The sequence below is a fragment of the Puntigrus tetrazona genome, chromosome 3, assembly GCF_018831695.1.
Source record: "Puntigrus tetrazona isolate hp1 chromosome 3, ASM1883169v1, whole genome shotgun sequence".
NCBI classification, from domain to species: domain Eukaryota; kingdom Metazoa; phylum Chordata; class Actinopteri; order Cypriniformes; family Cyprinidae; genus Puntigrus; species Puntigrus tetrazona.
The window spans coordinates 17,904,443-17,931,551 of NC_056701.1; the positions used below are offsets into that span (position 1 = coordinate 17,904,443).

The following is a 27,109-nucleotide window of genomic DNA, read 5'->3' on the forward strand; positions in this document are numbered from 1 at the left end:
ACAGTACAATTTTTAACATTTAAATAATTTAATTTAACATATCTATATCCCCTTAAATTTATTGGTATATATAAGATTATTATATACTCTATAATTAGTGTTTGTTCGCGTTCATATTTCGTTTCATGTCGAGCCTTTCATAGCGAGGCACGCTCGCTATCATGTGTTTCCTGTAGCGACTCGGCACGAGAATGTGTGTAAACACCAACTTCAGTTGCATCAGAAAAAAACAATAACAATATTTAGTATACACTATTATATATAACCGCTTGAAAATGCTACTGTTTTGTCCAACTTGTGGGAATGTGTTAATCGTGGAAGAGGGACAGAGATGCTTCAGGTTCGCGTGTAACACATGTCCATATGTGCACAACATCACGAGGAAGGTAAATTAACGTTAATTTTATCATTACAACAAATAAACAAGTTTATTAAACAAGTGGAGCGTTTTTAACGTGATTATCTGTAGTTTAATTTTTAATTAAACACAATTAAATGATTATGAGTCGATGTTGCTAAGATGAAATAACATTATTGTAGCACATGTAATATGCGAATATGTGATTCGAAAACACGATAAGTTGAATGTTTTTAACAATATAACACAATGAATTCGCTTTAAACTGCGCGAATGTCCCAAATGCATGCAATCCTAGAACAAAACGTCAATGTTTTTTCTTCTTGGAACGTGTTTAATGCGTTTATTTGGATGCAAAACTAATCGCGTGACTTCGATTCAGTGGCTGCATCCAAACTTGCATACGGAAATTTGAAAGACATGCACCATGTTTTCCAACTTTGATAATAGCTATGCAACTATAGCCTAGGTCACATGATAATCTGAACAGGGCAGATGTGGTTACATGTCTGGATTACATTCATAAATATACGTTTTACAACATAAAACACCTTTTATCATCAAATTACATTTAGTCATTTAGCAGACGCCTTTATCCAAAGCGGCGTACAAATATATAAATACTTGTTAGTGACTACTTGGAGAATATGTATTTTTAGACGCCACTAAATGTCTGTATATGTGTGTGTATATACATTTATACACACACATAATATTATATGTGTGGAAATAACTGTTGGTTATGTTAACAGGTAAATAACAGAAAGTACCCCAAACTGAAGGAGGTTGATGATGTTCTCGGGGGCTCTGCTGCTTGGGAAAACGTGGATTCCACTCCAGGTAAAACTGTGTATCTTGGTTTAATAAAAACAGTACTTGTATGCACAGTGAATATACTACACATTCTGGTGACTTTAAATGAGTGATACGTTATACAAGGTATAACAGTATGTATAATATTTTGTTGCAGAACCTTGTCCAAAATGTGAGCACCCAAGAGCCTACTTTATGCAGATTCAAACTAGGTCTGCTGATGAACCGATGACAACCTTCTACAAGTGCTGCAATCCACAATGTGGGCATCGCTGGAGAGATTAAATCACAGACCTCGGATCTGGACTTTGTTTGAGGCTCAGAATATGTGCTCATAATATAATATTCAGTTTTCATTATAGAAGATTTTATATTGATATGTTGGAGCCAAAACTGTCATAATTTATTTGGTTTAAAAAAAAAAAAAACACTTTATGCAACTTTAATTTTCATTATTACAGATCGTATATGTATATTATACCAGCAACTAGCACCGTTGACCAGATGACTGATTTTTTTTGTGTGTGTGTGTGTGCATGTGCAAATAATAAAATGACCGCTCGTATGAGATACAGTTTGTCTTTTTATTTGTTCAAATAGTCAGTCCATAAGGTTTGTTTTACATACACGTTTGAGATTGGAGTTGAGCATGGCATCTGGTATAGTGCCGTATACTATTCTCAAGGCATCTATCTACAGCTGCATTCCTGTAACACAAGCTTGACATCTATTGTCTGCAACAGCATCAAGTCACTTCACAAAGCAAGTAGACCTACGTAGTCAAGAGCATATTAAATTAAAGGGAGCCAGACTGGACTGTGCAAGTAAACCCCATGATCATGCATACATATTTACTGGAGATTATCTTCCAATAATCAAAGGGATATGTAGTAGTTTTGCAGATGATGAAGAGACGTTTTGATGATATTACAGGTCATGGTGGTATTTATTTTTTTTCTTCCTTCAGTCAGACAATAATTTGGAACTGCTGAATACTAATTTAATATGGCAGTTTGTAATACCTGTATATGCACAAGGGCAAATGCTAGGACAATTCATTGTGTTTCTTAATAAAAAAAATCATATAATGATGCTTGTGTGCATTTACAGGGCATACTGCTACATTTCCCCCCTTTCTGTTAAATAGTATAATGGAAAGTTGTCAAATCTGATTGTTAAATAGCTGCAGTGTTGACAGATTGTTTACTAGAGAAACAATTACCATCTGAATCTTCATTTACTACTACACTGTCACATTTTGATGACAATATTTATTAAAAACAATATTATTAAAGAGCTATAGTAAAAACGTTAATTCACCCAAAAAAAAAAAAAAAAAGATTACCCTATAATAATTATATATTAGAGCAGTCTGGACGGATTTTGTGGGAAATTGCATAGGCTACGACATTCTTCCGTGCGTTGCATTATTCATCAGCTTATATCCGTACACAGAGAAATATCTTAGCGTTTATGTTGTGGGAGAAGCGTGAAGCTTAAAGTTTGTTTCCACAACGAAAGACAAAAATGACCGTGGATCATTCAACGCGGGAAATCGCGATCGAAACTGAGAGGAGCCGAAGCACAACCGAAACAATATTCCTCCGCGAAGCGCGTGCAGGTTTATTTTTTTTCCCTATCAACTAAAGACCCAACTGTTAGTGTAGTTTTTAGCTTTGAAACAACAACAATAATAATAATAATAATAATAATAATAATAATAATAATAATAATAATATTATTATAAGTAAAACGTAAGTAAATAGAAATACATAGTGCCGATCTTCTAGCTCTTGAATTTCATACCATTTCAGCAGTAAATCACATTTATGGACAGAACAAAACAGAAAAATTATATTTTCGCAGCCAGGACAGACAGCTAATAACCCTAAACAAACAAAAGGAAACAATCTCTTTGGATGATTCCATATAAATCATAATCCGACAGAATAAAAAAAAAAAAAAAAAAAAATCCTTTAAATCCTTGTGGCCTGTTGCACACAGTATTAATAAGCGAAGGGTTAATCTGCTTTGAGTCCTGAAGGCCAGTGCAGCAACCAGCACAGTGTGACACACTGAGGGCACATATGGCCCAATAGAACGCTATGCAAGATTACAGAGATGTCATGCAGCGTCCTTCATCATGCTGGTGAACTCCAACAGCAAAGCAGCTTTGAACAGCCTTGACCCCGAAAACGTCTTTTCTCTTTGAAGACGACGACTTTACAACGTCAAGTAGAAATGAAAAAAAAAAAAAATGAACATCATGCAACAACCACTTCTAAACATGTTCTTCAGCAGAATAACTGTTAAAGGATGCTTATCTGTCATTAAGATGTTTCTACCCAGATCTCAGTATCAGCAAACACAGTTCTACCTCATTAATGATAATAAACTGACCTGAATAGTAGATGATAGTTCACAGAAGTCTCAAACAGCCTACTGACAACACAGAACAGCTAGTAAAGTGGTTCGAAAAGCACCGTGGCTATCATTTTGATTCACAGTTCAAAAAAATTAAGTGTGTATTGGTTGAATTCCACGAATGCATCCCTAGCATGGCATTTCTAAAGTACTACAAGGAAATTTATACGGACATACAGATCCCTTTATCAATAAAAATCCTTCATCAAAAAATGACACCATGTCTGTCACATTGATACACACATCTCAAATCGTCTTGAAATGAGCCTTATCGACAAGTAGAAGAAATTGAAAACAAAAGCGAAAAAAAAAAAATAATTCCCAGGACATTTGCATAAAATGCCAAACAGGGTGACATTTTCACACGTAAAAGCAACAATGTCATTCCAGGACTTGAAAAGTCCCAGTCACAGCCATCAAAGATAAAACAACAATGCATTAGACGATAATCCTACAACACTGACCCTGAACTTCATTTAGTTTCGTTACTCAGTAATATTCACAAATGAGCTTCTCAAGGTTAATGGATTCACATATTCTCTAAAATGTATACACTTTGCTCTAATGCTAAAATGAAAATAAAACAGTACTTGGATGACAAAATGTAACCCTGACCGCTGCGCATATAAAATGTATTGATCCTTCGATGAATGCTAATCACCTCTGCTTCATTTTACAGGCACTAGTAACTATGTCAAGCGCCTGTCAAAAAAAAAAAGTGTGAGAATCAATAGTTACGTGAAGTGAGAAGTGGCTGGAAAAATGAACTGTCAGTTGAGGCAAAATGAACGCGAAAAAAGCGAGTCATCAACACCCACTAGAATGAGGTCACAGCAAGATCGTTGATGGGATAAACTGTTAGCATATGCGCTTGTATGTGTAAATATAGCCCTTGCAGTTCGGGCAAGTGTGCGTCACATCCTTGAGGTCGTCGATCAAACAGGGAATCAAGCAGCAACCTAGATCACAACTGCAAAACAAAGACAGACGTCAGAAGGAATCTCGAAGAGGTGTTAATGTATGTCAGTGAGAGCTCATTGTGCATTCATTTATTCAAAACTACATTAAAAATGCAATTCATGCACACAATGACCCGAATACACCTCTTCTACTTTGCAAACTGCTTTAATTTTTTCTACACCGCCATTCAAAGACTGGAGTCAAGATTTAAAAAAATTCTTCTGCAAATAACTTTTTTTTTTAATTATGGCTCCTACAAAAATAATAGTGTATTTATTTTAACACTGATAACACTGAAAATGTTTATCATGCAGCGAATAAGCATATTAAACTGATTTCTCAAAGATCATGTGACACTGAAGACTGGAGAAACGATGCTGAAAATTCAGCTTTACCCATCATAGGAATGAATTACATTATAAAATATATTTAAATGGTTTAAAACGGTTCTACTGTATTTAGAATAAATAAATATTTCCTTGGTGAGCATCTTTTAAGACATGTTTCAAAATCTTTGAATGGCAGTTGAGATATTATTGGAGTGGCCCAAAAACTAAAAAAATGTCAGGCGGCTACAACAGGATACAACTTACAGTTACAGTTACTGTTTTTATTCTTGCTTTTCCCGATTATATGTATTATGTCAGGCATATTACATGTGTGTTTTCATTTAAAGGTTTATTAAAATGTTATGAACAGCAGCTTTAAGTAAATCAAGTTACACTAAAATGAAATACTGAAATTGATGTGCAAATCCAGTTCGGGTGCTCACTTACCCGACAAAGAAGCAGAACATACAGATGAGAGTATTCATGAGGCCGATGTCGTGGCTGATGCGGGTGATGATGGGCTGTTGACAGTGTGGACAGACCGTCTGCACTGGAGCCGCCTGAAACATCTCCCCCTGCAGAATAGTGACGGTGGTGGCGGCACCAGGAGGAGCGAGGACCGTGGCTGTGTGTCCCGAACCAAAGTGACTGGGCCCCGGACCGTAGTGCTCGCCTACCGGATGAGGAAAGTGTCCGGGTGGAGCATAGTAACCACCTGCAGTACATGAAGGACTTTTTACACATCTCTGCATGCAACAGATCATATACACAATGTAGCTTCAGTTTTGTCTGTAATGAGAAAAAGTTTTCTGTTTATCTTAAAGAGTTTTTTCATTGTTTTAATTATAGTTTTAGTTTGACATTATAAAACTATACATATTTTTCACATATATATATATATATTATAAAGAAACCAATCCAATGACTAGGCTTAGTACTACAGAAACGTTTTTCAGTTTAAATGTTTTCAGTTTATTTATTTTCATATAAAAATATGACATGAAGTTGCTTCAAACAATGGAATAAACATCATTCAAAGTAAATTGTTAATCGTAATTAATAATTGCAATTACAATTTCAAGCAAATAATCTCCAATTATAATTTTTTTAAGAATCGTGCAGCCCTAATTTTAATGAAAGATTACAAACGTAAGCTTTTTCATAATAAACAAAATGCCAATCAATCATTCCCAAAAAGACCAGAATGTGTATTCTAAAAGTGAAAAGGGGGAATTTTGTGCAATACTGCCCCTAGCCCTGACACAGCACTTTCAGTATCACTGTAAACTGAAAAATCTCCTGTTACTGGAAACTTGTTGCATCACAACAGATCCTGATATAAATTTAGCAGTAGCTCTTCTGTGACGCTAAACGATTTCCCACTCACCGTGAGGATGATGCATGGGCATTGGCATGTGCACAGGCTTAGGCATGGGACCTTCTCCTGGGACGTGTGGAGGAACAAAGCCAGGTTGTAGTGTAGCTTCATACGGTGGAGGTCCATATTCTGGAGGCAGTGGCTGCCCTTGTGGGGGTCCTGTCGTTACTGGAGCACTGGCTGCTGAGGAAACAGTTATATGGGGTTGAAAAAACTATTTATGCATGTACAACTTTATTTTGAGATGTCAAAATCTTCAAAACAAAGACTTAATGTATTGGGGTATCTAGACATTTACCAGGAACTGGAGGTTGCCCGTTTTTCTCCACGAGAAGCGGGGCACTGGGGCCCCCTGGGTAAGGAGGAGGGGGGTCACTGGACATGTTGGTTCCCTGGAAGAAGGCCAGAGAGGGGAGCTCTCCTCACACTGCGCTGACGTTCAAGCCGAGTTTCTGAGGGGAACACAAACAGGCCGCATGGCTCAGTAACCACACAGTGCAATGTGATAGTGCCGTCCCTGACTACTGTTGCCGAGGCATTTCAAGTGCATCCAATTATCATCGATTTGCTGCAGCTCATCGTCTCTACATTCCCCGGAGCCCACAAATAAAAACAACACGGTCATAAGCATGAATTATCTGCTCTTATGAGCAAAGATTTGCTATGCACTTTAGACTAACAAGAGTCAGGCGCTCAAGTCACCTGTATCACAATACTACAGGATATGAGATAAAACACTGTTCTGCAAGACTGTGTAATCATCACTGAGTCGGAGGTACACGCTACAGCAATATATTACATAAGTAACCATTCAAAAGTTAGGATTTTTAAAGGGTTTGCGGTCGATACGATTTTTTTAAAACTGCAATTAAACCCTTCACTCAGTGAGAACACATTGTTGATTAAAACAGACATTATTTAGATATTGCGCATCTCTACAATCAATGAAAATTTTCTTTTGGCAAGGACACATTAAAATCGATCAAAGTGAAAGTGGCTTCTATTTTAAATAAATGCTCTACTTTTGAACCATAAGGTGTCACGGTTTCTACGAAAAACATGAAGCAACTGTTTTTAACATTGATAATAAGACTTAGACAAAGCTTTTTAATAGCAATGATATATTTGCTAAATAATTTTTACTGTATTTTTGATCAAATCAAAGTAGTCCCGGTGAGCAAGAGAGGCAGATATTATTTCCTTCATATTCACGAAAAAATAATTAAATAAAGCCTTACCAAGCTCAACCTTTTGAACTGTTTTTAATGCAGAATCCCCATAATACGTGTGCCTGAATTGTGAAGTGAATCATCCTACCTATTGGTTGAAGGTAAACTGATCAAGTTAGTTAAACTGATCACAGATAAAGATTCTTCTTGTACCAAACATTTAGGAAATCCACAGATAAAACAAAAACAGACAAGTGAAGTGATAGCTAGGATGCAAAGCAATGTTATGTAGTAAGTGCAATCTTCAGAGCCTGGGTTTAAGTAGACAGTTAGGTCCTTAAAGATGTTAAAGTAATAATATTTATAATGGAAACACAATGCACAGTATTCTTAAAACCTCCTATAAATGTAGGTCAAGACTAATTCAAGGTCAAATATGTTGTCCTTACTGGGAAATGTGTGTCATTTCGTGGAGGGGAAAAAAAAGAAGCAAATTATTTCATTTTAGGAAAAATAAATGCAAATGAGAAACAAGATCTTGGTGAAAACAACACCTCATTTGAAAGCCAAATCGAAGTATAGGCATAACAATAAGTCAATATTGTGTCATCATGGACGCGTGTCCTTTTATGACATTGCAGGTTATATTAACATATCTAATTTGCATTTTCTTGGCATGATTACCGCCAGCCAATGGGGATGAAGCAGGAAATGCAAAAACGGAGGCACGTGACTGCTGCTATATGTGGAGAATGTAAATGTTGTATGAACCTAAAGGCTGTTGAATTATGAGAGTAATTTGTTGCCCAGTTCGCATCCTGTACGACTTGAGATAATGGAAATCAGAACGCTTAATAAACAGAGCGCTTCTCCATAACCACAAATTATGTCAACACATCCGATGCATTAGTCTGGTGCGTTTCACTTCAATTTCACAAAACAGATCTGATATAAACCAGTAGATATACAGGAGACCTTTCTGTTGAATACAAACATTAACATTGCATGTACCGGGGTAATATATTACCCAGCTGTATATATAACAGCCAGTCTATACTCTTCTTCTACAGATGATTCTTAAACAAATCCATTCTAATTAACCAACTTTAATTACGCCGCTTTTGCGACTTCTGCATGTTTGAACTTAGCATGGATTTATGTATTAGCTAATTTAATGTTACAGGGAATCCAACCATAAGATTAAGTTTAGCCTGGTGCTATTAACACGTCCAAACCACAAAACCAGCATTAAAGGTTTCTGAAAGCTTTATGCAGTTAAATGACTTTTTAAGAGCAAGAGAAGAACATTTAGAGAATTAATGAAATAGAACAATTTGACAATATGGTTGCTTAGCATTTTGTATTAGCAACACAAAATTTTAATTAATTTTCTTTTACTGTACTCAATGATAACACTTCACATGTTCTTAAATGTTAAATCAAGACACATTTAGGCTACTTGCAAAGCAAAGACAAAGTCGTGTTTTATTAGAAACGTATCTTCTAATGGTGTCAGAAAACCGAAAACAAGTTTCTTTACAACCCGCTCAAAGATACGCGTTCTCGATTCAAGGACAAATTCAATTTAACTTTTTTTTTCTTTTTTTTTTTTTTAATTTGCATCTAATTTAAATGTACCTTGATGTGAAGATGTTTAGATATTAGTACTGGAAAACGAAAATCAAACCTATGCATTTTATTTTATTTGATATGCATTTTTTTTGCAATGCATACATGAAACGTTTGATGGCTCGGTACTCGGTTTAAGACCTTTTTTTGGCCTTGCTACTTCGGGAAAGGGCAAATTAGGTCCCACGGAAGCCCTGGGTCGTTCTGGTGCTTTCTGGAGTAGATGATGCGCTCAAACAGAGATCAGCGATTATCCAACCTGCTTCATCGCTGCTAGCGCCGATTACATAACACTGCCATAACCTTCACTATCACTCAACTTTTACTGTGATTCACCATTTTAAAAAAAAACCGTAAATCGCCGATTGTTTCATTAGTAAGCCTCTCATCGTTAACAACGAGAGGCTGCCGTTATTCTGTCTAAAATAAACCCCGGTCTCCACACTAAACCCCAAACATAGCACACAAGTGTAGGATGACTATGTATGTCTCTGTTGCATACACGCAACCCTCATTCATCGCGGGAGAAGCGGCAGCGAGCCCGGCTAGCTAACGCGTCTCGCTGTCGTTCGCTCACACTGGCACAGCAACGAAGCCTATCTGTTAAAACGCCACGCATTGCATACGAACGAAGCCTGACAACTTTCCCAGAGCGATAAACATCGTTAGCGATTAAAATCCCTCGGCGACGCACACTCGTAAATGATGCGGGCGCAGGCCCGGCGGCGGCGGCGGCGGCAGGCGCACAAAAACACAGAGCTACAGTCGTTCAGACAACGCGAAGTTACCTTCTGTATCCTCCGCGTTAATGAAAATATCGGGCCCGACAACTTTTCACCGCTTTCTAGCTCATATGTTCGCGTTTGTAGCCCCACTTTTCCAATAACATCCGCCGCTGGGAAGGATTTGACGTAAACACGGGAGATGGGAGGCGTGTGAATCCCACCGGTGAGTTTATATATCCTACTATAGCCAAGGCTCGGATTATGAATATGAATTAGGTTGGCTGAGAGGACGCTCTTGCAACGTTACCAAGCAACGTCAGCGCTGGGCGATTAATATTCATGTATTTAGGGCTTCGCCGTAGTAGATGTATATTTGATAGCCAACATACGGGTCAAATTTCTTTTAAGGCAAAAATCATTAGGACATTAGGTAAAGATCGAGTTCCCTGAAGATATTTTGTACATTTCCTACCATAAGTATATCAGAACTTAATTTAAGAGGGCGATTTTGATTTATTTTCAGATTCCAGACTTTTGTGTCTCAGCCAAATATTGTCCTCTCCAAACAAACCATAAATCAACGCTTATTTAGGCTGGTCAACCCGCAGAAGACGTATCTAATTTTTTAATGACCCTTATGACTGGTTGTTTGGTCCAGGGTCACATTTGCTGATAATTATTTTCAGGGTTTGACTTTTATAACCAAAAACTAACCTCGCCGGAACCCGGAAGTTTTTCTTAATGGTTATTTTCAGGTGTTGGGTTTCTTTTTTCAGAACCGAAAACAGGTCTTTTGGTCTTGGGGTCTGTTCATCACTGGTCTTATCTGGTTTACAGGCTGGTTTTAGGGGGGCTTGACCGCTTCTTTAGCTGCTCGGGCCGGGAGACCAGCAGATCAAACAGCTAACCAGGTTTAGGGTTGGGGTATGTGTATGCATTAATAAAACACTATCTAATAGATAGAAATAATATTTATGGCTGGATTACAGTAGCTGTGCAGTCAAAATCGTGAATATAACATAATTACTATATTTTAGGTTTAGGGTTGTGGAGTAGATATTAAAAAAACATAATTTGCGTTTGTAGTATTTTCTGTTGTCAAATTCTACTACCTACTTTTTTAATGGGAGGTAGCAAAATCTGACAAATCAGACCAGACAAGCATCTTTCAGCAGATTTTTTTCAGGGCATGTATTTTATTTGTTAAGTGAAATGAGCAGAGTAATGTTACACATGCATTTCTTACCCTTTTCGCAGGATTTTTGTACCTGCTCTTACAAACTTACAGAAATGAACAGAATTAATTTAAAACTGAAACTTAAATTACAGTCAACACATTAATGAAGGGGCATATATTTGTGTTGTTGTTGTTGTTGTTCATTTCTCCTATATTAATTTGATTAATTTGCAACAATTTATTATTAATTTTATCATTAAACATAATAGTTTATACTAATTTAACCATTTAGTATTTTCCATTGTTGTTGAAACTTGTACTTATGTGGGGTATTTGTCTTCCTGAGTGTAGAGACAACAAGTAAAAGATCATTATACCATCACAACGGTATTTTTCCATGCTTTTGTTTGTTGTGTAATAACGCTTCTTGGATTTTTGCTGATACAAGACAAAATCTCTGTCAGGATCCAGCATTTGGGGTTGGATGTGAAATTTCTGACATGGAGACTTGATCTAACAGTTTATTAAAAGCTATTAAATGTGACCGGGTCCAAATGGAAACATTTCGCAGCGATAAATAAGAGATTTTTGTCTTAACAACATATACTAAAGAGGAAATGATGCTTTCTTGTATTACTCCTTTTGGAGTAAGGCATACGTGTACTCACTTCTGATTGGAATTTGCTTGGAGACTGAATGATGGTAAATGATAGTCTTTATATTGTTTAATATTAGTCATTCATAATGCTGTTTCAAATCAAACCCCTAAACACTGGAGGTTAAAATGGATCTCTGTTCTTCTGTAGCAATGCATTATTTATGTGCTTGTGCAGCATTTGATTTCACTGCCATGTCACTGAGACAGATTCAGTGACACTATTCACTATCAGTCAAGCTGAGGACAAACCGAATCTGTACAATTGAAGATTCGCACACAAACATGGGTGTTGATATTAATGCCATTTCCAGCCCCAAGCTGTTGAAGTGTTTACGTCTGTACAGTGTGCCACACAGAGCAAAAGTGGCCTCATTCATTTGGAAAATGACACTATTGTAAAGATAGCTGGCCGCTCAGTGGCAATGTTGAAACTAAGAAATAAACCAGAAGCAGAACTTATAAAGTGGTGCATCAACAAACCCTTAAACTGAAGAAAAAAAAAAGCTGTGCTGCTGTGCAATGCATTGATAAACCACAGATCTGCACCAGAATGGATGTGAGGCTCCAGACACATGAAGTCTGCTTGGTCTCTCAGCCTGATTCTGTGAATGAACGCTCACCTTTGAAATCAGATGTTCTGTTGTATCCTGAAATTACCACAAGAGGAGGCTGTGTGCAAGAAAACTGAGCCATTTGTCAGCGTTGGACAACTCGGAAATGTTACATTTATGTGAACCCTGTTGAAAAAGGTATGTCTTTAAGCTGGATGCTGGTTTTGTTGGTATCTTGCTGGTTTATGCTGGTCTTAAGCTGGTCAGATCATCTCAGTAGCAGCACATGACCAGCAAAGGACCAGCTCAAACCAGCATGCCAGCCTCAAAACATACCTAACCAGCACATACTGTTTTTCTAGAGAAAGCATCAAATTATGAACCTAAAAAGAGGCCTGTGTCGATCAGCCCCAAGCCTTGTCCAAAGATGTTCTGGTTTACTGGACCATGACCCAACTCATTTCAAACATTCAGGTCATTATAGAGTTCATTTTCATTTCTGCTTGTGTTTTCTTCTGTAAACAGTTCTTGAAATCATCTTTACTGAAATGACCTCTCTAAATATTTTCTGGGTGGGGATCAGGCTTTGTTCTTCTTCTTCTTTTTCTTCTTTTTGTGCTTAAAGCACTGCTATTCATTCACAGACTGTGCTGGCAGAGCTTATTTTCAACATTTGTTTGAGTGCTTTTCCTTGAGTACAGTGAATATGTTTCAGCATTTCTTTGGATTTGTTTATGCCTCTGCAGTTTCACAGTTTGTGTATGCTAAAGTGCAAACATTGATATGGAATAAGTTAATATGTGCCTTTAGCTTTTTTTACAGTATTACAGTAATTATTATTAAAATAAATATATTGTTATTTAATTTTCTCTTTGACAAATACATGTGCTAGTGAATGCACTTTTAATGCACAACTGTTTTAGAATTTACCTCAAACTTATATAGTATAGGTTAAAATTTAGGCCTATACAGTAGTCACAGTTCCTGTAACTGGTCATTACTTAATGGTCCTGCTGTGTGATAAATATATTCTAAAAGTATAAATATTCCCACTTCCCAGCAGAACGGCACTCACTGTAGGCCTCCTATCCCCCAATGTGTCAGCCATTGATCCTCTGCTAGCCGCAGGGAGACCAGGTTGGGTGACAGGAGGTGCTGATCCGTCCCGAAAGATAGAATGGCGGGATTGCAGTACTGTCAGGGGCATATCCTCGCAATGCGGACATGTTCCCCTTCCCAAACGCGTTTTCAGCATGCTCAGCCCCCAGCCACTGACTGTCGGCTCCTCAACAATCTGATGAGTGGTTACACCTGTAGCCTGTTTGTGCCCACATGATGGGAAAGGGTCTCAGGATTAGTTAACCACTTGCACTTTCTCTTATCAGAGCTGATGAGGTGTCCATTGAAAACCCCAGTTGTCGTCACGACTTAACTCATAGTGAGGACAGACAGGAAATCAGGGGTGGGGTTTCTGTTTTCCACTTTGTTTTTTTGGTTTCATTATTGCATGCTCGAGGTAGAGCTATTCAGTCCCAGACCAAACAGTTAGAGGTACAGTCATAAAGTTGTGTCTTTCTGTTCAATTGCTTTTCCCTGAGCACAATGAATATGCTTCAACATTTCTTTGGATTCGTTTATCTCTATACAGTTTCACAGCTTGTGAGCCTTACAGGTATGTATGTTTTTGTTCTGTGCCTGAAATATGTCTGTTACTTAAATGAGCCTAAATGTTATCTATTACCTCTTATCTACATATATTAGCCATAAATGTTAGCTTAAGACATGTCATGATTAGATTAAGATTTAATTGTAATATATTAAAATAAATCTCGTGGCATCTTGTACACAGGATGGTGACAGATGTTACTTACATATTAAAATGACCAGAAATATAGTGTGGTTGTGTTTTTTATGAAAAATTTCACAGACAGAATTTCATGAAATTTTCATTATTACCTTAAATTTGATTTCGACTTTTAAAATCCATTCTGACCTCGTCCTTTTGTGAGTCATTTTGTGAAGCCTTTTGAAAAAAAGTTTATAAAATAATGACATTTGTATGGAAGTGCATTTCTACCACTGAATAAACTTTTTTATCTCAAAAATCTGACTTTTTCTCAGAATTGCTAGATGTAGCTAGATGCTAGAAACTCACAACTGCTAGATAGTCAGTATTGCAAGATATGAAGTAATTCATAAAATAATTAATTGCATCATATATCCCGGTTTCACAGACAAGGCTTTAATGGGTCTTTATAAATGGGTCTTTTAGAATCGACACCTTCATAAAACATGAATTAAGAAAAGAATTTGTTGAATTAATGAGGAGAGTCATAGAATAAAAATATTTTGAAAGGCCACTTTTTGTGTCTAAAAGGATAATAAATTAATAGATAATTAATACTTAAAACTGATCCACTACCTGGATGTTACTATTACTATTGATGTAAGAACATCAATAGTCATGAATTACATAGCAAACACTTTTTGGAGATTTACTAACATTTAATTAAAAATGATTTTACTTGCATTCAATCTTGTGCATTCAGTCAATATATTTCAAACAGATAAAGTCTCAATCAAAGGCTCAATCAAAACAGAAAGTACAATGAATAATCTTTTTTGGGAATAACACAACTTTGCTATCTCAACATGCTTCCTCAGATTTGATGGTGAACTGTTGGATCCAGACCTATATCTGATGAAACTGAAGTAGAAATGTGTGTCTGCTTGATGCGTGAAAACAATGATCATTGGTTCTCACATCAAGCACACACATTTCATTTAGGTTTACCATATTTAATGTGCATAAGATAAAATTTGAAATAAGTTGAAATAAAATTGCAAGGAGTAAAAAGTAGTTTTATTCTTCAGAAATGTAATCGAGTAAAATAGCCTGTTTAAATTGTACTTGAATAAAATAAAATCCCCTCCCAAAATAATACTTAAGTACAGTAATCAAGTAAAATTACTTATAGTAGTTTACACCTCTGGTACAGTATGTAGAATATAATGTGTTTTTAGAACTATAAACACATTGCATTAAACCAAATACACAAAATAATGTTCTTTTTAGCAACATCATATGCATCTTTAAGCTAAATAACCTAAAATGTAAATCTGAGCTGTTTCAACTGAAAGAAACTTGCACTCACTGATCATAAAACATGTCGGTACATTTGTTTTTTTTCTCTCTCAAAATTGACTGTATTTATTGTGTTAGCTCACACTGCTAATTTTGTGGTGAACAGTTCATCCATGCAAATCAATCCACAAAAAAATAGTTTGCCTTCGTAATCTTTAATCCAAATCTGAAAATGCTCCTCTTCTCTGAAACATCGGGTCTTCTCTAATGATATCAGTTTGTCAGACAAGTTTTGTTTCTGAATTAAACACCTACTTTACTACATCCAATCAATTCAAAGTAGAAAAAACAATCCAGGTCCTCTGATTTCCTCATTCAGTATTCTGTTTCTCTCTGAAGTATGTCACAATACAGAAGCAAAGTTGGTGGCAAACTTCTGGTTCGTGCTGACTTTAAGATGAACACCAGTAATGCATGGTCAAAACGAATGGAGGGTCAAATAGTGAAATACAGATATGTAGAAGACAAGACAGAGCAGACCGTTAAACAAGCGAAGATCGGTCGACATCAAACATGATCCAACAGGGGAAAAACAAAGAGAGATAATCCAGGTACATGAGCAATGGTCCAGGCAGGCAGGAGTATGAAGGACAAGATGATTAGGTTCATCCTAAATACAGACACGTGATCTGATAGAATCGCCAACGAGTCACCGACACCAGTGAGAAATTTGAAATAATAATATGTGGGCCTGTTAAAAATCATGCAGTGATTGATTCTATTGATTCTAAGTTAGGCCCAAGTTGGTGTCGTTGAAGCCTTCTATAGATAATAAAAATTGTCTGGTGAAATAAATGCACTTTAAAATTGTGTATATTAACATATGATGAAATGTTTAAAATGTTAAACAGTGAGATTAGTTCTAAGAGTTGTTTTTTTTTCCCATAAAAATCCTTCTCACTGTCTTCAGCAGGTGCTCAAACTGAATGTCCCGTTCAGATCAACCCTCAGAGAGTTGTTGTGAGACACGGTGGATCTGCCACAGCTAACTGTAAACTTCAGTCACTGTTTACAGTAAGTTTCTCTGTTACTCAGTTTTTCTGTTAATTCTCAGATATATCTAATAAATGTAGTACAGCTCCCAGTCACTGTTTCTGTTACTCAGTTAATTCTCAGATTCTCAGATGTCTAATAAATGTAGAGTCATCGTCACAGCAGATGTCAGAGTGTGTAAATCTTTCCTCCACAGAGACACCAGACAGTGTGTCCATCAGGACTGTGAATCACACAGGACCAATGATGGAGGAAGAGCAGTATGAGCTTCAGTGTGACGTTCTCGATGTGGCTCCTGTTCAGTATCTCACTGTCAAATGGTACAAAGGACAGACTCTGCTGAAACAAAATAACTTCAGTGACACCGTCAAGACTCCAGTGAATGAAACTGTCACACTCCTGATCCGTCCAGACAAAGCTGATGATGGAGCTCAGTACAGGTGTGAAGCACAGCTGGATCTGGGAGCAGAAGGACCTCAACCTCCTCTTAAAGTCACATCTGACCCTCTCAGTGTTGAAGTACACTGTGAGTCTATTATTGCTAAGCTACCTATAAACCTCATTTAGTATATATTTTCAGTTGGGCCTTCTAGTGTAAAGGATGTGAAACTGTGATTTTTTTCTCACGCAGATTTGCATATTAATATGAAATATATTAATTGAAAGAACACAAAATATCTCTGTTGTACAGTATTTGTTTTTTGTGCTGAGAAATGTATCTCTGACCTCCTCAGATAAACCACAACGCTCCAATTCAACAGAGACCATTAAAGTCAATAATGGTATGCTGAATTGTACAGTGATGGCAAACCCGGCTCCTACGTACACATGGGATCATCTGGAAGAGAAGATCAGCTCCTCAGTTCTCCAGTCCTCAGAACTCAGTCCAGGAACCTACACGTGCACCGCCACAAACACTCTGGGAAGATACAGAATAGAGTTCATCGTCAATGGTGGGACAGGTGGGTTATGAATAAAAATGCTAATTTAGATATTTTTTGAATAAGTGTATAATTTTGCACATTTGAGACATTATTTGATGACTTGAATGCTTTGTGCATATTTATGTTTTTTTTTTTTAATATTGATTGGGAGTCACTCTTTGTACACTCTTAAAAATAAGGTTCTTTATTGGCATCTTTGGTTTCACAAAGAACTTTCAACATCCAGAGAATCTTTCCATTCAATTAAAGGTTCATCTGGAAAAGGTTTCTTCAGATTTTTTAAATATTCTTAATTTTCAGATTATTTTCAGTTTTAAAAACTGTTGGTGAACTAAAAATGGTAGTTCTATGGCACCACGAGAAACGCTTGTTTTGTAACCTGTGTTTTTAAAGAGTTCATCTGTAGGCAGGGACTCAGCATTAAAAACATTTGAGTGTTTTACATCATTAACACTGCTTTTCTTTTGCAGGTATTCGTCCCACAATCTGGACTTTTCTTACTTTTTCCCAATTGTTGGTTGCATTGATTATTGTCATTTAATTACTGGTCAATATAACATTAATGACATTAAGATAACTTGTCGCAGTTTTGTATTTTCCTTCTTTCTACTTTATAAAAATGTGTTGACTAGTAGAGGTTCATCATTTATTCATATAAAGTGAGTGAACCACTACAATACACCGCTTTCATTTATAAGTAATAATCCTTCGATGTTAGCATGAAATTAACATCTTACAAAAAATGTGAAGTATTATTTCTTAGATGTTCATTTGGATTTTGCTTTTCTACTAAGTTCGCCCTCACTGCTGTATGACAAATTCATTCTACAGAACAAATATTCAATTTTGTCATTCAGTTAATACGAGGGTACATATATTTGCAAGTTTAAAAAAAAATTACAATATAGCAATTGCAAAAGTGATAATAAAATTAAGCTTTTCGTCTTCACTGCCATATTAATTGTTAACAGGATCTTAAAGAAAAAAACAGTTAGGAACCACCGATGGATGAAACAATTTAAAAGGGAAAAAACTACAATTATCAAAAAAGACAATATTGTTGAAAACATTAATAATCTGGTATATGCTTTGTCACCCTGCAACATTTGGAAGCATTTAACATATATGTATATTCACGGCACAGAGCAGCTTTTAAAAGCCCTTACCCCCCACCCCCAATAAACTGTGAAACTTGACCAGCTTTGTTTCCGTTCTCATTTTCTCACCTTCAATTTTAGTTTGTTGGGGGAATATTCTTGATGAGTATCGGTGGAAACTGTGACAGGATGGAGCTTCAAAGTGATTCAAAGAATATGTTAATCTAAACAAAGCCTTCAACCAAAACGTGAAATTGTCACATCTGTGGGTGCCATTTTAACTTGGCCAATAAACAACCGCCCTGAATGAACATCTGAGCCTAAAAACAAACCTATAGTTACTTTACAATGCCAATATTAACAAATTACTGTAGCATCTGAATATAGCTACATGCATGTCAAGAATCAGTTTAACTTTATGTTAAGTGGCATTACTATGAACTTATATAATACAATAAATACACTGTAGTTATGTTCAAATTGTATTGCAAAACACTTTTGCTGCTATTGAGGAGGATGTGAGAAAAGTTAGGTACAGGTTTGGTGACGTGAGTAGCGTTAAGGGTTGATTAAGGCATGGGTAATTAACTGTAATTACAGATATTAATTACAGATTAAATTACATACAGGTATTTAAAAAAAAAAAAAGTACAAAAGTAAAATGTAAAAATAAATAAATATCTGTGTATCACACCCAAGGAAGTAATAAGCACTTGGAGAAAACATGAATTCTATTTCTTTTTTTTTTTTTTTTAAATAAGTCTTTGTGTCTCTTTTGTGTGTTTAACACAGTGACCTGAGTGACTTCAGTCTGCCAAAACCTCCGTGAGTGAGTGTTGTCATAGCAACCTCGCTGCAGCGAAGCATTTTAAGACAGCTATCGCTGGAGCTCAGTAGCTCTTAACTCATGTAAGCGAATTTAAAAATAAACTAGACGGTATGTGTTAAGAGTGAAATAAAGAAAATAAATGTGCACAATCGGTTAAAACATAGTTAAAGTGCGATGCATGCTGTGATTCACAAAAACAGTGAACATGAGCCATTAAACTTTTTATTGCAGTTCGCGACTACAATTCGAGACAGTTCTATTGTGGTAATGCTTCAGTACGCTAGATTCAAATGTGATATGAAAAAGACAGTTTCACAAGATACGCAGGAGATGATGAGAAATAGTGAGGTGCGAGCAGAGGGAGAGCTGATTGTAATGAGGCCCACTGCTTCAATCCCCCTCCAGGCCCTTCAGTACAAGGCTTTTGTTGGCTGTCACTGTTCAGTTTTTAGTTGCCAAGCAAGACCGAGTCGGAATTCCTCTTGCCTCTGTGTGCGGACTATAGCAGATTTCAACCATTTTCATCAAAATGAAAAACAATCTCTTTTGCTTTTTCAGTCTGTCCATTATCGGAATAGGTAAGATGTTTCTCTGTGAAAATAACGCTAGTTGTTTAGCAATATTTCAAGTTAAGTTGAGAGTAAACAATTATGAGGAGCATATCGGCTTACACTTACCAACTTCCCACGAAAACCAACTTAATTCTGTTGTTTCTGGAAGTTTTCAAAATGTTTTTACATTGGTCATTCTAAAAGTATTGCTTAAAAGAAAGAAACTTTGGCTTACTGCGCAATAGCTGTTTTTAAATAGCATTTATATTTTCTACATAAGCCATATTACACTTTTAGAGAGCTTGTTTCAATCCAACTTTGCGTCAAATATGGACTAACCCAACTTTTAAGTTAAAAACAGAATGTAAAAATTAAACCCAACGCCTGGGTTAGTCCCTTTTTGACCCAAAGTTGGGTTAAAACAGCCCAGCTTTTTGTGATATTGATGATTCTGATTCACACCTTCTTCAGTGTCAGCTGACAGTTGCTCGCTAGAGATATCTCCCTCCAGAGTAGTGGTGAAGTTTGGGGATCCGGTGTCGGTCAGCTGTGTGGCCTCTCGTCCGGTGCGCGTGCTGGGATGGGAATCGATCATTGCCGCATCGCACACTCAGAATGACCTCAGCGTTCAGTGGCGGGTGGACAGTTTGACTGACTGGATTGAGGAGCCAATCTGCTATGGTGTTTTTTTCACCGCTCCCAGACAGTGTGAGGAAAAACTCAACCTCGTTCTATACAGTGAGTACAGTATTTAAAACCCTCGTCTGAAGAAAAGCAGCATAGAGTAGCTGTGTCTGGCTTCGAATGACCAGCTCAATCCATTTAAAAGAAGTAAATCATTCGGAAATGAAAATGTTGCCAATACTCAATCGCAGCACACCACAAACAGTACAATTTCAAAACAACAATAGTAACGGTGACACTTTAGTATGCGAATCAATTAAAAAATAAAATAAAAAGTCATTGTTACTTCAGCAAATGCGTCTGTTTCCCTTCTCATGCTTTTTTTTGTAAACAATATTTGATTGGTTTATGGCAGGGTTTGGTGTAAGGTGGTGTATTACTTTCAAATGTGATAGAGCGTATCAACGGTTCAGCACCGCTCACCAGACATTTCACTTCTGAACTGTTGTGAAACATGAAACCACTAACATGATGAAGCATTTCCAGTTAAAGTTCATCTGTTTCGGATAAAACGGAACTTTTAATGCCATGTTCCAAGTGTTACGAACGTGCAACAAGTGATGTAAATGTACCACATGCGCATTTTTCTAAAGTGTCTGCGTGGCAGCCTTTTTTAATGAACGTAAGCAGAATTTACATTTCGGGCAGATTTGGTGAAGATCATCAAGAAATAAGTAAACGATGACACAGTTGTCATTTTTGAGCAAACTATACTTACTATGCTTACTTGGTTACCAAGTGGCTTTTAACATGGTTACGCTACTAAAACAGGTCAACCTGCAACATATAAAACTAACCATATAAAAGCATATTAAGCTGGTCTAAACTAATACGTTTTTTTAAACGTTAAATGCCTTTGTTTAAATTTGCAATTGTCTTTACGCAGAGAAACCAGACAGTGTTTCCATAAGTTTAGTGAATCACAGCAGTCCAGTGGTGGAAGGAAGAGAGTACCAGCTGCAGTGTGAGGTGCAGAACGTCGCACCTGTCCAGTACCTCGTTTTACGGTGGTACAAAGGAAAAAATGAGGTTTACAACCACTCGTTCTCAGAGTTATCCCCTGCAACACCAGTCCAGGTGTCCTCTATCTTGCTGATTGTCCCAAACAGAGCCGATAATGCAGCTCAGTACAGGTGTGAAGCACAGCTGGAACTTGGAGCAGAAGGACCTCAACCTCCTCCAACAGTTCAGTCTGAAGTTCTCAACATTGCAGTTCAATGTAGGTGAATAAAGTCAACAATACTCAATAGCGAAGATATTTTATAGCTATAAATGTTAAATCTATATATTATTTTTTTTTATCAGACCCACCGGACTTCCGCAGTCCAGGGGAAGAGATACTGGACATCAGTGAGGATAGTGAAACAGCGCTGGATTGTACTGCGGAGGGTAACCCACCTCCTGTGTATGTTTGGACCTCCTCAAACCTTCAGGAGAAGGCTGATAATCAGCCGGTTTTGAGAGCTGCATCTTTGAGCCCAGGGGTATATACATGCACTGCGTCCAATATCCTGGGGAAAAAGAGCAAACAGTTTGTCATCAAGCACAAATCCAAAGGTGAGAGCAATAAAGCACTAGAAATGTACTTTTTAATGGATTTTCTTTGTCTTTTGAATCAAGGCAACAAGAGTTCTCTCCTAATATCTGTCCCCGCTGATACCTGCCTAGTTGTTGCTTCATTAATTAGAAAAAAGACTTTTATAAATTCACATCTTTGTACAAAAATTGCCTGTTTAACTAATTATCGCAAAGGTTTCAGTGGTCAAAACTGTTTTTAGTTTTTAGCTTTAAAATGAAGTGGAGAGTAAAGCATTTTAAAAAAACAAAAGATGAACACAGGCCTCAAACGTCAAAAAAGGTCATTGACAAAATAACTAAACAAAAAAAAATCTTTTACAATAACCACATACTTTATTCAGTGTGCCTTAAGCTTTGAAGCCCTGATACTTTGTGTAGAATTCAAGTACTATGAGTTGATAGTGTGCTGATACTCCCCTAAAAATAAGAGACTTCATACATTTCAACAGATGATACACAATCCTTGGAAAAAAATAAGTACACTTTTGCAGGTTTAAAAAGACTACTAATTACATGAATGAGTTTAAAACAAGTATTCCCGCAGCTTCATAAAATGACTGTTAAACTCCTAATGACACGTGGATTATTTAACTGTGTCTTTGCTACATTTCTGGACCTTCCATCTGCCTTCTGAGATATTGAGCTTCAAATGTTTTTGCACTCCATAGACTTGTGAAGGTGGAACCCTCTTTATTCTCTAAAAAAGGCCAAAAATGTACACAGCTTGCAAAAGAAACGTTACGTAATGTGAATTATGTCACATTCGCTGTTTAGCTTAGTGTCATTTAGCAACAAAAGAAGTTTTCGTTTGTCAATACTGTGGCTTTACACATAGCTAAAAGGAAGAGAAGCCTAAAATAGTTGGCTTTGAAGTGCAAAGCCTTTTTAAAAAAGCGAAATATGCCTCAACGGCTACAAACGTCAAAAAAGGAAATTGCCAAAATAACATTAAAAAACTGTTTTAGGGTTTTGGACAGCCCCAGGTTTCCAAAGCCCTAAAACTATTTTTTATTGGCCAGTGTAGCATAGCGGTACCATTCCCCGAGCTGATCCCCTCGGTCTGCAGATGCTCCAAAAACAGATACTCCCAAAAGAGCAGACATTCCACACATTAAGTTTCAACTGATAGCACACTAATTCTGTACACAAGAAGTGCATTTTTGAAGTGTTACTGGCATTCACACATGCCACTGTGATATACAACACTGGGTTTGTATTTGTCTGGTTTTCTATTTCCTGTTCTGGTTTTGGAGACTCTCTGTAGTTTGATTTGTCACCCTTTACTGTTTTCTGAAGTGTTTGTCTGCAATACATAGCATGTGTTGCCTTTGTCTGCAATAATTAGCCTTTTTTCCCCCTATTTTCTCAGTTCATAAGTTCTGTCTTCTAGTTCCTTGTACCCTGGTTCTTCTTTTCTGTTCTTTCTTTGCTTCTTCACCGGTAAAAAAAAGTTGATTGGATCCTCACCTCTCTTCTTCTTTTAAATGTATGCAACAACAAATGCTCCTTATATAAATCCTTAAAAAGGACTGAGATATGTGCTTAGAGCTTTACTGCTAACTGCGTGGAAAACAGCAGCTGGTACATTTTCTAAAATATCTGCTTTTGCGTTTAGTGGTTAAAACTGTGATTTTAAAGTGGTTTAAAAATCACACGCACTCAAAAAATAGCATTTTGATCTAACTTAATAAAATGATGACACATATTTCCATTGATTTGATCTGATTTCTTTGAACTTAAGGTAACTTAACTGTACTGATGAGTAAAACGTAAATGTTCCCTGAACACGATTCACTCTTGTTGCTCAACATTGCTTTGTGCAGGCTTGAGTTTTCTGCATTTTTATGATAATGGAAAGAGCTTTTAATGTTTAGTTATTTCGAAAACATTTTATTCAATACATGTGACACTCACACACATGTGATTGTTTGACTGTGAAAGGTGGAAATGCTGACCATGCATTTTTTTATCTTATGGAAACATTACAGGCATCACATACTAAGAAGCACAGCGCACATACGTGATCAAGTAAAAATAACCTAACAACAAGGTCTATGCTTCACCATAATGGTAAAATCAACATAAACATAAATGTCAGATAGAACTGAGCAACAAACTTTACTTTCCCTTTACTAAAAACACATTAAACAGCATTTCATTTCAACATTTATTCTCCTCATCTAACCATATGCAAAGCATGCTGGGAACTAGAAATCCGCTGCTGATTTGTGCAGGAATTTTGCATTGACAAACGGTCCACGTTAACGTTATATTTTACAAATGTGATTTCATTTAACATAATAAAACTGAGAGCAAATGACAACTGAGTAAAAAAACCTAAAGGTTTGTCTTATAGCTTATTTTATTTAAGTAAACGCTCAACAACTAAAATCTGTTTTGTGGTTATTAAGTTAAGTGTGTTTTTAAACAATATGTTTTTAATGGCTTAGCAGAGTGAAAAATAAAACACGATAGCCATAGCAGAAGTTGCTGCTAGAAACGTTCACAGTACTGTTGTGATATCTTTTAAATTTAACAGCAACAGGAAGCAAAACATTTCCTGTAACTGCTCCTCTGTCAGAAGAGCCAAAGTCATGACCACTTCTCCTCTGTAATATGAGTCCTGCCTGCTTTTTTATCATGCTTTATTCTGGGTTTATATGGAAAAGAATCGCATTGCATCAGCTTTAACTTAACACTGATGTAAACAGCTTATGTCTTATTATCACAGATGTACATAAATGAGTCTGTTTGTTTGTTCTGCTAAACCTCTAGGCAATCTCAAAACAGTCAGAAAAGCTTTGTACGGTGCTAATCTGCAATTCACTATTATTGTGTGTGTTTTACAGGTGTTTAAGTCCAGAGACCTTGAGAAAGAACCGAAGACTTACAGTTCTAGATGGAACGTTAAGGACTTTCCGGACGTGGGCTCGGCTCTTTGTTACATTTTAGATGAATTTTTAGAGGGCTCTCTTTTCAGGGGTTATGATTTGTTAAATATGAGAGTCAAACCTACATATGTGTCAAATCTATCCTAGTAAGCTTTATTAATATTGTGCGTGTGGTCACTTTAACAGAGCATTTTTATGTTTCATGACACACTGCGATAGCTCTGACATTGACATCAATGTTTTTGTAGATATTTACTCACCCAATAATTATAACAATAATAAATTAATGAATATAGTACAAAAGATAAAGCATGTTTGATTAATTTAAGCCTGCTTTTTGGGCGGGGTTTGTGATTGCTGTTGCTGGGAAATGATTCGTTTTGTGTCACTTGCGTTATTTCGCATGAATTATAATTTGGAACATAATTAAAGGAATAGAAAATGTACTCACCCTCAGGTTTTCCAACATGTATAAGAGTTTTTTTATCAGAACAGATCTAGAGAACATGCTCTTCAAGTGAATGGGTGCCGTCAGAACCCAAACAGCTGATAAAAACATCACATGGACAGAGGACTCCTATTTTTGCAATGGAAGTTAAAACAGTTTTAATGATGGGTCGCAACTTCACAACACATTAATTAATGGAATAGAGTCACGTGGATTATTTGTGGATTATTGTGAAGTTTTTTATCAGCTGCTTGGACTCTCGCTCCGATGGCACACATTCACTGTTGAACAAGCGATGCGATGCTAAATTTGCTCCAGTAAACTCATTTTTATCCCGGGTGGCCTGAGGGAGACTAAATGTGAAGCAAATTGTCATTTTTTCTGTGAACTAGTCCCTTAAATATCTTGCGGTATGATGTCACAGAACGTCATAGTTTGATTCTTTGTTAATTTTGTTAACTACTTCAGCACTTTGCGATTCATCCTGTGGTGTGTTTCCCTAAACTATCATTAGCTAACTACGGTTTAACAGAGTTACAGTGAACTCTATTTTAAAGGAAGGCACTTGCGACCATAGCTGCTTTAGGGAAACGCACCTATGGACAATTGTGACGTGTAGATGATGTATATCGATATGATTTACAGACTCCGATATGCAGATATGATTTTTCAGATACATTTTTAGCCTAGTTGTGTACACATGGTATTTGATTGTATAATGGAGGGGCTGGCAAACAAATGGCAGAAGTACAATTGCTTGTCTAAATACCTAGAATGTGAGGAAATACCAAAAAAAAAAAAAAAAAGAGAAACATTTTGCTTTCGCTTTCAAGGAAAAGAATAGAGTTGGCCTACAGTTCTCTTTTTCGTGAATTTCTTAAGTGTGTATCATCCCACCACCTGCTGGCCGTTTCCCGAATTGCTCCCTCTAGTGTTTTTTGTTTGTTTGTTTTTGTTTTTTAAGCATCCCTTTGTCAACATAGATCTGAAGTTTCTTGAGGAGGTTAGAAAAGAAGCCTCTTGTTTTAAAGATGTGTGAGGAAATGTGGGTGAAACAAGATAAACATGACACGTGAAACGTTACATTAACAAATATAGTTATATGAATGTGATTTAATCTGAAAATTAATATTATTAATAACTGAAATAACTTAAAAATAGGAAAAAATTAAGTGTCCGTTTTATCGTAGCATAGTCAAAGCTCTATCTGTCATAGCAGTCATTTGAAAATATTAATAAAGATAAAGAAAAAATATATTTAAAGGTTAAAAATATTGACTTGACAAACAATTCATGTAATTGAATAAGCTGAATAAACTACCCTTAAGTTATATTATTAAAACAACAGTTATTTATTTATTTAATAATATAAGTGTTACATTTAATAATTAGAAATATGAAAAATAAACGACCCTTAAATATTGTTAAAGAACAGTTTAATTAATTGTTTAATAATATTAAGTATTAAATATAATTATATAATTTAATAATATAAATAATAATAACAGTAATATATGACTTATATATGCTTCGATAAAAACACTGAACAGATCTATTTAGTTGAAATTTCATAGTACGAAAAGATGAGCGTGTTTCTCTACAAACTTGGAATATCAATTGTAAATTAATTAAAAACTGAATTGCTTAAACCTTTGTGGCCTTTTATTTAATTTATTTAAATAGGCTATTAATACACACGCGCCGTGTTTATTTATAAAATAAAAAGTGAATTATTACACCTAAATTATGCCTTCATTATATCTAAACTAAATACGTGC

General features: G+C 36.3%; 3 protein-coding genes across 4 annotated transcripts; 2 read left to right on the plus strand and 1 right to left on the minus strand.

Moving 5' to 3' along the window:
- Window positions 1-141: 141 nt before the first annotated feature.
- polr3k (polymerase (RNA) III (DNA directed) polypeptide K) lies at window positions 142-1,741 on the plus strand. The gene is made up of 3 exons (XM_043236005.1): window positions 142-386; window positions 1,111-1,198; window positions 1,329-1,741. Exons 1-3 carry the CDS (start codon window positions 276-278, stop codon window positions 1,454-1,456), a joined length of 327 nt encoding a protein of 108 aa, XP_043091940.1. The 5' UTR covers window positions 142-275; the 3' UTR covers window positions 1,457-1,741.
- On the minus strand, window positions 1,737-10,040 carry cdip1 (cell death-inducing p53 target 1). 2 transcript variants are annotated; one of them, XM_043236001.1, is made up of 5 exons: window positions 9,849-10,040; window positions 6,561-6,714; window positions 6,272-6,442; window positions 5,332-5,599; window positions 1,737-4,565 (listed from the first exon to the last, which is right to left on the minus strand). In XM_043236001.1, exons 2-5 carry the CDS (start codon window positions 6,643-6,645, stop codon window positions 4,454-4,456), a joined length of 636 nt encoding a protein of 211 aa, XP_043091936.1. In that variant the 5' UTR covers window positions 6,646-6,714; window positions 9,849-10,040; the 3' UTR covers window positions 1,737-4,453. The 2 variants fall into 2 exon arrangements, with proteins under 2 accessions (XP_043091936.1, XP_043091935.1); XM_043236000.1 differs by having other exon boundaries at window positions 6,272-6,445; window positions 9,849-10,025.
- Window positions 10,041-16,474: 6,434 nt separating this feature from the next.
- Window positions 16,475-25,192, plus strand: si:ch211-66e2.5 (hemicentin-1). Its single transcript, XM_043234678.1, has 6 exons — window positions 16,475-16,835; window positions 17,044-17,271; window positions 20,202-20,468; window positions 21,301-21,633; window positions 21,720-21,971; window positions 24,842-25,192. Exons 1-6 carry the CDS (start codon window positions 16,475-16,477, stop codon window positions 24,847-24,849), a joined length of 1,449 nt encoding a protein of 482 aa, XP_043090613.1. The 3' UTR covers window positions 24,850-25,192.
- Window positions 25,193-27,109: the final 1,917 nt, after the last annotated feature.

Excerpts from the sequence above, each read along its gene's own strand:
- polr3k (XM_043236005.1), top strand. The coding sequence starts at position 276 with ATGCTACTGTTTTGTCCAACTTGTGGGAATGTGTTAATCGTGGAAGAG. Across the intron at positions 387-1,110 it reads TGCACAACATCACGAGGAAG|GTAAATAACAGAAAGTACCC; the intron begins GTAAATTAACGT and ends TTATGTTAACAG. Across the intron at positions 1,199-1,328 it reads AAACGTGGATTCCACTCCAG|AACCTTGTCCAAAATGTGAG; the intron begins GTAAAACTGTGT and ends ATTTTGTTGCAG.
- cdip1 (XM_043236000.1), bottom strand. The coding sequence starts at position 6,645 with ATGTCCAGTGACCCCCCTCCTCCTTACCCAGGGGGCCCCAGTGCCCCG. Across the intron at positions 6,446-6,560 it reads CGGGCAACCTCCAGTTCCTG|CAGCCAGTGCTCCAGTAACG; the intron begins GTAAATGTCTAG and ends CTGTTTCCTCAG. Across the intron at positions 4,566-5,331 it reads ATGTTCTGCTTCTTTGTCGG|TTGTGATCTAGGTTGCTGCT; the intron begins GTAAGTGAGCAC and ends TTTGTTTTGCAG.
- si:ch211-66e2.5 (XM_043234678.1), top strand. The coding sequence starts at position 16,475 with ATGTCAGAGTGTGTAAATCTTTCCTCCACAGAGACACCAGACAGTGTG. Across the intron at positions 17,272-20,201 it reads CATCGTCAATGGTGGGACAG|TGTCAGCTGACAGTTGCTCG; the intron begins GTGGGTTATGAA and ends CACCTTCTTCAG. Across the intron at positions 20,469-21,300 it reads ACTCAACCTCGTTCTATACA|AGAAACCAGACAGTGTTTCC; the intron begins GTGAGTACAGTA and ends GTCTTTACGCAG.